The sequence below is a fragment of the Nansenia antarctica genome (genome assembly GCF_963989245.1).
Source record: "Nansenia antarctica genome assembly, chromosome: 3".
Taxonomy (NCBI): Eukaryota; Metazoa; Chordata; class Actinopteri; order Argentiniformes; family Microstomatidae; genus Nansenia; species Nansenia antarctica.
The window spans coordinates 20,595,912-20,606,619 of NC_137688.1; the positions used below are offsets into that span (position 1 = coordinate 20,595,912).

At 43.2% G+C, this 10,708-nt stretch overlaps 1 protein-coding gene across 11 annotated transcripts in view; it reads right to left on the reverse strand.

The window, feature by feature from the left end:
- nlgn3a (neuroligin 3a) overlaps positions 1 to 10,165 on the reverse strand; it is a gene marked incomplete at both ends in the record, with an annotated part of 107,419 nt that extends 97,254 nt beyond the window's left edge. For 2 of the 11 annotated variants that reach the window (XM_080525289.1, XM_080525295.1), the window contains one exon: positions 9,691 to 10,024. In XM_080525289.1, coding sequence (XP_080381415.1) covers positions 9,691 to 9,895 — 205 coding nt within the window. Of the gene's footprint in view, positions 1 to 1,513; positions 1,586 to 8,480; positions 8,541 to 9,677 lie in introns of all 11 variants that reach the window. The other 9 variants (XM_080525288.1, XM_080525292.1, XM_080525294.1 and 6 more) reach the window with 9 other exon arrangements.
- Between the last annotated feature and the right edge of the window lie 543 nt (positions 10,166 to 10,708).

Genomic DNA, 10,708 nt, shown 5'->3' on the forward strand with positions numbered 1-10,708 from the left:
ACACACACACACACACACAGTTGGGGCCTATAGACTAAGGGCAATGTTGCAGCAGATGCAACAACTTGCCCTGGGTTTGAATGAGCAAACACCTGTGTATCGAAAGTGGTGCCATGGCAACGCTTCCTGACTGTTCTGTGGTCAAGGCCAAGCGTGAGGCATCCATTGGAGTGTGGATCCCACTGGCTCTGGACCGGCTCCACCCTCCACACCACGGGCCCTTAAACATCTGGCAGGAGACACGGCCAGTGAGCCTTCAGGACCTGCAGCAGACTAGGTTCTGTTGGGTCGGTTCCCACAAAGAACCACTCAAGGCAGTGCATTATTGTAGAGAGAAGGGATTGGATTACAAGGCTCAGACAGATCCACAGGTAACTTTCACACATGGAGTGAAATCCCCTTCTTTCTATCAAATACAGTATGTGATTCATATGCCTGTGACATGTGTCAAAACAAGCCTAGTAGTCCACACCTATGCACTAATGTTTTGTATACTTATACACACATAGTGTGTATGCATGCACGTACGCACCCATCCACACACACACACACACACACACGCACACACACACACACGCACACACATACACACACACACCAACACACAAACATACACACACACACACACACACACAGACACACACACACACACACACACACACACACACACACACACACAGAGGTGTAAGTCAAGGGCTTTACCCTGATGCCAAACAACCTGTATGCGTCACCTGCTCATCCCCTGCGAAGCAGAGACAAGAGTGGAACAACAACATCAGGGGTTTGGTTTCCATTTGGGGACTTAAGCCGTTTCTGTTGCTGCCTCTTTTTGTAATCTCGGCAGAGATCCACCGTGAGCCAGGAATATCCCAAGATAAATATGGAAAGTGAACAATGCGATTGCTGAGCAGAAACTTCACATTCCTCAACTCTGGTCTAATCCTCTCCAACAGAACTCCCGAGCCCCTGCTCTCAATCTGCTGGTAGATCTGATACTCTACATTTCCATCACTTCCTGTATGTTATAACAACAAATACCACTGCCACTTCTGGGGAGGTCCTTTAAACAGCTTCTAGCTTTGTCTTATCAATTCCAGTAGGGGAAATGATTGGGGTTCAAACAGCGGTGTGTTATTTATTGAGCTACTGCACCCAGATCTTCATGAAAGCAAACTCCTCATGTCCTCATGTCCTCACGCATGCACGCACACACACACACACACACACACACACACACACACACACACACACACACACACACACACACACACACACACACACACACACACACACACACACACACACACACACACACACACACACTCACACACACACACACACACACACACACACACACACACACACACACACACACACACACACACACACACACACACTTTACAGGAGCATCTTAAATGTCATGCTGAGGTGCATGATGGCTGCATTCATCACCTGAGAAATACATGGCCATAAATGATCGAAGTGAATAAAACCATGCACCATCTTTGGTCACCAAAGAAAATACCTTCGTCTTCATCACCGTCGTTATCCGACAAATCCTCGCCCTGTTTTTTAGCATGGGCCCCTAGTAATAAAGCAGGGAGAGACACAGAAAGCACAGGACAATTCAAAATAGCATGTTTGTCAAGACAAGAGGTGGGAGAGAGGCAGTACAGTACATTACATAATTTGAAGCCATCTGTGACTAAAAATGTACAATGTTAGTTTGAATACATATCCATAAAAGGTGTTTCTTCTTTGGAAACATACAATTACAAATAAATAAACATACACAGCAGGTATAATGTGAAGCAGATTTCAGAAGTGTAAAATTTCACCATATAATATTGTTAACCATCCAATATAATGTAAAAGCTGAAACCTTTCTAAAATTGCTTAATTCTTGCATTCTGACAGTCCTTTAATTATAACACATAACTCACAAATGTAATAAATGACATAATAACCGTAAAGTAGGTGAACTGAGTTCTGAAGCCCAAGCCTGATTTAGCAAGACACATGGCTGGGAGATGAGTCATACACTACTGGTATCATTGGCACTATTGAACTGTCACACTTCGTCTCACTCATTTCAATATTTTCTATGTGTATATTATATGCTATCAAATGTGCAAAATGGTCATAGCGTACTGTAGTTCCCGCATGAGGCAAGTCTGATGAGACAAGATATTCAGACATGAATCATATTCCAGCATTGGAAACTATCTGATCCTATCTAGCTTACTCTGTAGTTAAACCACTTTGGAATACGCACAGTAATTCCTGAGGTAAAGCTCTAAAAATGTATTCTCTTTAGAAATAAAAAGGGATTGGTGATTTACTCCTGTAAACATTGGAGTTGTATAAACAATATTGCACATCGGCACAGGCATCAATTGGATTCTCAATACTGAGTGCAGGTAAATCTGGGAGACAGAGGAGAAGAAGCATTGTGTGTTCAGCTGTGTGCACGTTGTAGTGAGTGATACAAATTCAGACAGGTATAAAATGGATGCCAGGTGTCGACAGAGATACTCTGTCACTTCTCATCGTGTTGTCGCTGTGCCTGTGTCATGTGTTGGAGCAGTAATAGGAATTGCAAACGTGCCATATCTGCTGCCGCCCTGCTTAAGAATCTAGATTTGACCTTGACGATAGAGAATGATAATATCACAGTACTATTGACTATGAAAAAACAAGTAAGTATACAAAGGTCTACAGTATGTGAATTCGAAAAATAAGTCAAATAAACAGTTGTGGCAACAATGCAGCACAACGTAGCTGTAGCCTCCATAGCAGCTATTATTCGTGTAGAAACAAAGTAGCAAATAACCTCTCATCAACTCAGTTTTAAAAACGCAATCATCAAAAGGCCTTCAAACAAACAGCCAACTAGTTGCCTAGCTTTAGGACTCTTTTATACTTCTTCACTTCTCTCTATCTCTCTCTGTCTCTTGTTCTGTCTGCCTATCTTTGTCTCTCTCTCACACACAAACACACACTGGCTGTATTTTAACAGCGTGGTGTTTTTTTCTCCAGTGCTATAGTTTTTTCACCAGTTACAGCCAATACAAATTGCCAATATGCCTGCACCTCTGCAAATAGATCCCAGAGAGACTGAATCTACAATTCACTCAATACAACATCGAAGGCTGAGCACACTGAATGTTAACTGCCTTTCTTTTACTGTGAAAAGGTTTGGCTGATAATAGACGGGCCTCAGAGTTAAATATCAGAAAGGTCAGAATGTGGGAAGGGACTTAGTGAAATGTGAAATGTTGCCGTCTTGTGAATTTCTAAGCGGTTATATTCAGTCTCCAATCCTCAGGTGGCAGTTTTTCTCTTTGAGAGAGAGTGTTTCTGTCTCTGCTCTTGTCTGTGCTGTCTAACCCAGTGTAGAGGTTAAGGAACAGCTTGGGAAGGACACATGAGAGAGAATGATGGAGAATGAGGGTAAAAGGTTAAGGAGGCTGTAATCCTCCAGTAAAGGACAGCCAAAACTCACACTGCGCCTCAGCTGCCCCTACAATAAAAACCAAAATAACAAGCAGCCAAGTTGTACGTCTGTAACAAGAGCAGATGGAAAAAGAGCAGGTTGAATCAGATCATGTGAGCTCTAAGGTATAAAGGAAACACAACACTCCAAATAAAATGGCCAATGACGTCAAACCTTGTGACATTCACTAGCACTACTGATATGTCTTGCACTTTATAGTCAGACAATAAGTAAGACAAACTAGTCTGACTAATATCTTAAAAACCTAGTGAAGACCCAGTAGACCCTAAATGTCATTCCTAGTACAAGCTTCTTCCTCTTCTTCTTCTTCTTCTTCTTCTTCTTCTTCTTCTCTGCGTTTTGATAAACAAAGGACAGAACATAGATACTGAGTTGAGGGTTGACTGCTAGAGCGGGGCCAGTGGAGCAGCAGGGGGGCTGTGAATGGGAACTTCCTGCTTAAGCCGCGTCTTGCATCTCAAGTCACAGTGAATGAAGTCTCTAGCTGGTTGGCTGGCTTGCTGGCTGGCTGGCTGGCTGGCTGGCTGGCTGATTTGCTGGATGCAGCTTAACTCTCACTAGGGTCTTCATCCGTCCCTGACACATTTGAACAGAACAGCTCCCAATCAAACGAAGGGGACATCCGCTCCATTTCCAAATCATACGAGGGCAGTGCTTTTTCATATTCTTCTATTCTTCTCTGAAAATGGTTTATTTGCCACTGCTGCTAGGCGGGCAGCTTTTCTCGTCGGCATTTGGCAGTGGCCCCTCTCTCCCCGGGGCAGGGTTGAGTCGGCCATCCAAAGGGATTACCATGGTGTGTTACTGTCTGCCACGGCCCAGACACAGTCTCACTGAGATTGGGCTTCTTTTGCAGTTTTTATGCCTAGGAAAAAAACACACTAATTTTTCTGCTTTGGCTGTTAATATACAGGTTTGGCCGGCAATTTGGCCTTTTAGTCGAGGCACCAGGGTTCTTAGCACAAAATGCCGGCGGTGCCAGTGACAGCCCTGTCGCGAGTGCTGCATGGGAATGGCAGCTGAGTGCTCCAAATCAAGACTTGATTTCTAAAAGATTCTCCTCCATTTATCTGTAACTGTCTGCTGATAAAGGTTAAACTTGCAGGGCAGAAATGTGGATCTTGCCTTTTTCTGTCCCTCAGGCATTATCTTTAGAGAGATGGCAATGGCAGAGCATAGCGTAGTGGAATAATATACGACTGCAATGTAGTTCTGTTCGAAACGACCCACACTAGCAGCTCCTCTGTGTGCTGTAAAAGCATTTAAACGCAGAAGTGAACACCTAGAGGGTGTGAAAAGAGAACGAGGTGCACCCTTCCTCACTCCGAAGAATCACAATGTCACAATGACTTTGAGTGTGTCAAAAGAAAAGGGACCCTTGGGTTCCCACAGCTGTATTCAAGTTCAGCAATCACTTAAAACAAGGCAACGTCATTGTCGGTGTGACCTCATCAGCATTTGTCCTCACAGAAATGACCCTATCTCTATGGCTAATCTAACAGTGAAGGACTGAATAATGGTATGGAGTGTGCCTCAGCACATCATTAAATCTCTCCTCAGTACATTCCCTCTAACGAGGAGCAGGCGGAATGACTGTGAGATCTACGCTTTAGCTCTCGTGGGTGTCCGTGTGTCTGTGTGTCTGTGTGTGGCTGCTGTATGTTCTGCGCGTGCACACGTACACGAGCCCTGGTGCTGATCTTGCAGGTTTCGCCACCTCCATACGACCTCACCCGCTACGGCACCGGCCTGGACAGTGCAGTGCCAGGGAAGGTCGTCTGTTGTGTACTCAATGACATCCTGGTCATTATTAAGTACTGGAAACATGTTTTACTCAGACACAGCACAACCTTGGCTTGGTCTATGCATTTGCATAGTGACTCACTCTATACTCTCTTATTAAATCAACACTATTTCAAGTTCCTGAGTAGGTATTTGTGCTTTTGAACAATGAGCAACATGTATTAAAACATTTTTATATGCAGTAGTTAGTGTAACTGCTACCATTCTGAAACTCCTCCATACTACTGTATACACAGCAGCTACGGTAGCTAGGCTAGCCTGACAGTTCTGTCTGAATTGAGAAAATGGACATGGTGTGAAAACCACTCAGCCCTTGATCCTTTGACAGAGCGCTGGACTCTTCCATCTGAGGCCTTCTCCTCCATATTCTAGAGTATGACACAGAACTTGACTCACAAGGGCACTGTGGTTACTTCTGCCAATCACTGGGCAGGTGCAGAATATCGCATTCCAAGGATTTTCAACCACACATTTTTTTTCCATCTTCTAGCACGATGACTGCCGATGGCTCTGGGCCTGAGCATAGATTACTTTTTCCTGCTATGACTGGTAGATAGATGATTCACTTACTTACTTATGTACTTACACTTTGGATAAAGCCATCTGCTAAATACCAAGAAAATTAAAATGTAATGTGAGCCATTTTTTGTGACGCTCAAATGCTTATGATACAATGCATAAATAAATACATTCCTTTGGGATATGGTAAAGCGTCTGTCTGTGTTGAGTGGTTTCATCATACAGTACTTTATCTAACGTTGAAACAGAATGCACTTCAGTTTACTTTAACTAATATACTGTGTATCAATCTCCTCACATAAGCTAGCATCAAGACATTAGGTGCATCTAAAAATTAAACTGTGATATCCATATTTATACCACGTACAGTAAACTACAAGCTATTTTCATACTGTCTTCATATTGCACTCACATATTGCACAAGCTAACTTCATACAGATTGCCCCAGCGTTCACATATATTCTCATTATTTGCATACTTCTACTTTACATCATTTGCTTTACTTCTCTTCTGTGAATCCAGATGCATTTGTCTAGCAGCATGTTTAAGTACTTGCACAGCACTGTTATTTGCTCACATTTAATTGGCATAACTAATAAGACAAAGGCCCATCGAAGGCCATCTAGAGGCTCCTATCACGACTACTTACTGTTGCTTGGCAACAATCATAAAGCCATTGTATCTGGTGTCAAATGCCCTATGTAAGAATTAATCCTCTTGAGAATACATGTTCTCAGAGTTACATTTCTGGCAGAACAAACCCATAATTGAGGTTCCATAGATACCAAATAGACCCAGTGTGTATGACTTTGTTCCCCTATGAAGCTATTGGAGGCTTTTCAAAATAAAAAAACAAACACATCTATAGTATCTGAGGTTACAATTACGATCTGTTAAAGGAGAGTTACAGGTAATAGCTTACCCATGTTGTAGAAATCTACATTATTGCATGCACTTTTAAGTCATTCTGTGTTTCTGTTGTTGTAAATGGAACAACTTATTTTGATGGTGTACGATTTTACTCACTCTTTGAGCATTGTTGAACAGTATTGCATTACGTATACCAACGTTTGCATCATAAGAAGCTTACAACATTGCGTTGTACAAATAATACATGAATTAAGTATTTCAATGCATTAAACCACATCAACAAAGGCCAACGGTCTTAAAAACTGAAACAGTTGAGAAAATAAAGCTACAATTCAAATAGCCACAGCAAGACGTTTCAAATGAGCTAGAAAATTACATCATTTATGTTTGAGAGGTAACAGAGTGTAGCTGTGCAACAATCACCTCACAGCACCATAATATGTCACAAAACCAACATACATATATTATAAACCAGTTCCTCATTACAAAACATGAGCAAGATAATTGAAAATGTTAAAGAGAGATTTGTGTGTGTATGCTACAACTGGGACTAATTCAGAAGCAGAAGTGCCTAGAGGGCCAGTCTGTCTCAGACACAATTGGTTTACTAAAGCAGAGTGCGAGCTCCCAGAGTAAGGGCATGAGCTGCTTCATGCGTATATGGAAATACAGCATAACATGGCTGAGATCTGACTACTGAATCAAACAGAATGTTAAATGTGAGCTCTGAGCAAAAATACCAAATTCCAGCAATTGACTGACAAGTAATCAGTAAAAAAATATATTATTAATGCAGTCTCACAATATTCAGGCTACTCATTAGGTTGTCTGTCCACGATGGTCTAATGAAGGGCTTTTGGCAGACATATTTGTGTTTATTTTTGGTCAGGTATGTATGACTTTACCTGTTACTACTGGTAGACCCATCAGCTGTTTTAAACCAAAGCAACCATGCACTGTACTCATGCTAGGGTTGTATATATGCATAGATTTGCTAACACAAATGTTATCAGAGACTGGATAGAGCTTAAGCTGTCTAATGTGTCAACTCCAATATATATGTGTGTGCATCTTCCTCTTCACATAAAGGTTTGCTTGTTGTGAACAATACGCTCTCGAGAGAAGTTCTCTACTTTTATGTGGAAAATGTAATCAACGGCAGAGGCTCTAATGCTTTCAGTTGTCTCTTTTGACAAATTATTCCAATAAGCTACAGTCTTAAGTGCTGTCAGAGCAGTCTGAGACATGACTAAAGGTCCTTGCAAACCAATTCAGATTTTTCTCTTACATAACTTTAAATGGGCAGTTTTGCTTCTGACTAAATTGACATTCAGTTATTCCCCTTGAACATTTAGCTACTTGTCTTCGTTTACCCAGGAAAGCACACAACTGATAAATCATGTGGCTCTGATGCAGTGGCTATGAAGAAATATATGATGATGTGTTTCACAAAAATGATCATCTATTGCGTCACTGTTGATGTAAATGTATCATCAGCATTAATTATTTTGGGACTTCACTAACTTGGGGAAAATTCCCTCTTCTCTCCCACACACACACACATGCGCACACACACACACACACACACACACACACACACACACACACACACACACACACTTGTCAGGTTAATTTGAACCGGAAGTCCCATGTTCACTCCAATTAGCTCTTTGATTTGCGGGTTGATAGGTGGTGATATCTTGTTGGCTTTAGAGAGGACGTACCCGTCGCTCTCTCCTCTCTCTCGCTCCAAGTTGGCTTTCTTACATACCTCCTTTTCTACACATTTTCTTGTTGGGTTTCCTGGCACATTCCTTGGATATTCTTTTGACTGTAAAATGAATAAAAAAACTACAAAATAACAGAAGGCTCTGGAAAAGACTGCAGGTGACATGCAACAACTCAGATTGAGCCAACCCCCTCCCCTCAGCCCAACCAGAGTCATCAACAACAAGAACAACAGAGGACCTGTCCAGAGAGTAACTGGGGTGTTTCTGCAGAAATATTCCAAAATGGTGGAATGAATTTGCTGCATCCTGGGACACAGGAAGCCCATATTCACATGCACTTCTATATAAGACCCATTACAACCACACAGGAGCCTCAGCGCAAATGGCTGCTCCAGTACATTGCCACGGTGTTTTGCTGTGTTTGTACTGTATCATTATAGGCTAAAATTAAGCATTGTCATTATTGTGTCTGCTTACAGTGCTTAGTAATATTATCATGTAATTCTTACAGTTACTAGGAGCACTTACCATTTCAAGCCCATTTTGCAGTGTGGTCTCCTCAAAGTACATGACTAAAAAGAGTCAATGCATTTAAGTTAAACACTTTTAGTTAATGGATCTTAATCGTATTGGATATTTGTCTATTGCACCATCGTGTTATATTTGTGCTGCCCTGCGTTTTACTGTGTGCAAAGAGCGACTCTAGAATGAGTTCACTTTGATAGAGGAGAGTAAGGGGTCTTACATGGTTCAGATTGATGCCACAGGCCTCTCGTGTACCAGATATTTCACCAACCCTACGGAGGATCATTCTCTCATGAGGCAGGCTGTTCGCTAATGGCTAATATCCCCAGAACAGTCAAGACAGTGAGGGAAGGGAGGTGCACCGGGATCACTACATAAGGTCCAATCTGTTTTACGTCAGATTTAAGTTTGTTTTCAGCCATTGTCTTGGGTTGTTTTTGGGGGTTGCTTTTTGCCTTGAGTAAACACAAAAGAGGAACCTATAACAGTGGCATGGAAGGGGAGAGTTGATGAAAAGACCTCATGGAAGATCAAGTCAGGAGGATGAGGAATGGTGGACACGGACACAGCATGCGCCAGACAACAGGTCATGCTCGGCACACAATAGAGAAGTGACACAACAAAGTGACACAGGTAAGAATAAGAGAAGAGTAGAAGAAGAAGAAGAAGAAGAAGAGAGAAGAAGAGAGAGATTTTTGTTTGGTCCCGTATACCCGACACACTCACCATCCTCGGTTGGAACATAGATGTTTAAATACAAACAATCCTCGTTTTGATCCTGTATGTACGTGGCAACTATATCCAGGTTGAAAGTGAACCATATTGGCATCATGATTTCTGGCACGGCGTTGTGAATGTTTTGGGGGCAGACGGGGGCAAAATGGGTGGCGTTCTTGATTCCGGACCAGGAGGAAGGAGGCTCAGGGGGCATGAAACGTTTCTCCCCCACTGGAGACGCTGCGTACGGCACCCCCAGGTACTGGTCCACCGGCCCTAGTATCTCACTGGGCAGGGGCACCCTCACCCCCCGTAGTTTCCCGTACTGCGTGTTCACAGTGGGGTGGTAGTTCTGGCCTCGGACAGCCGCAAAGCACCAGCAGAAACTTAGTATCCACAAAGACGGTGAGCTGAAGCTGGCGCATCTGTGGGCACCGCGCCAGCTCTGGGAGAGGAGGCGGTTTCTCCTTGGCAAAAACCACATGGTCCGTGGAAGTGAGTGAGTGAGTGCGAATGCAAACGACCAACATACACGCCGGGGCTCCCCCCTCGGCCTTCCCTTCCCGGTCCCTTCTCAGCCCTGCTGTCCGGCCCCCCGCGATCCAGTCATCGGCCGTGAGACACTGGAGCTGAAGCAGCAGCTAGGGGAGGGGGAAAAAAACGAGTCACAGTTGTGTAGTTCCTCTCTGGGTCTGGGTGTCTTCATTCACTGTCCTCTCTCTGTCTCTCTGTCTCTCTGTCTCTCTCTCTCTCTCTCTCTCCCCTGGCGTCAGATCTTCTATCCCGTGCTGCAAGGAAAAAGAGGACAGGGAAATTAATGACAATTCCCAGACAGCTGACTCGTTTGTTTTCCAAGATTTTTTTCCTCACTCATTTGTATTGACCTGTGTGAGTCCTTCACACAAACATGACAGTGCGCTTAATGGTTCAATCAATCTACCACACCATCTAAGGGCTCACCAGCGGAGAGTGTTCCACAACTTAACAAATTGTTCCAACCCATGTAAACATTGCTACAGAAGAGTGA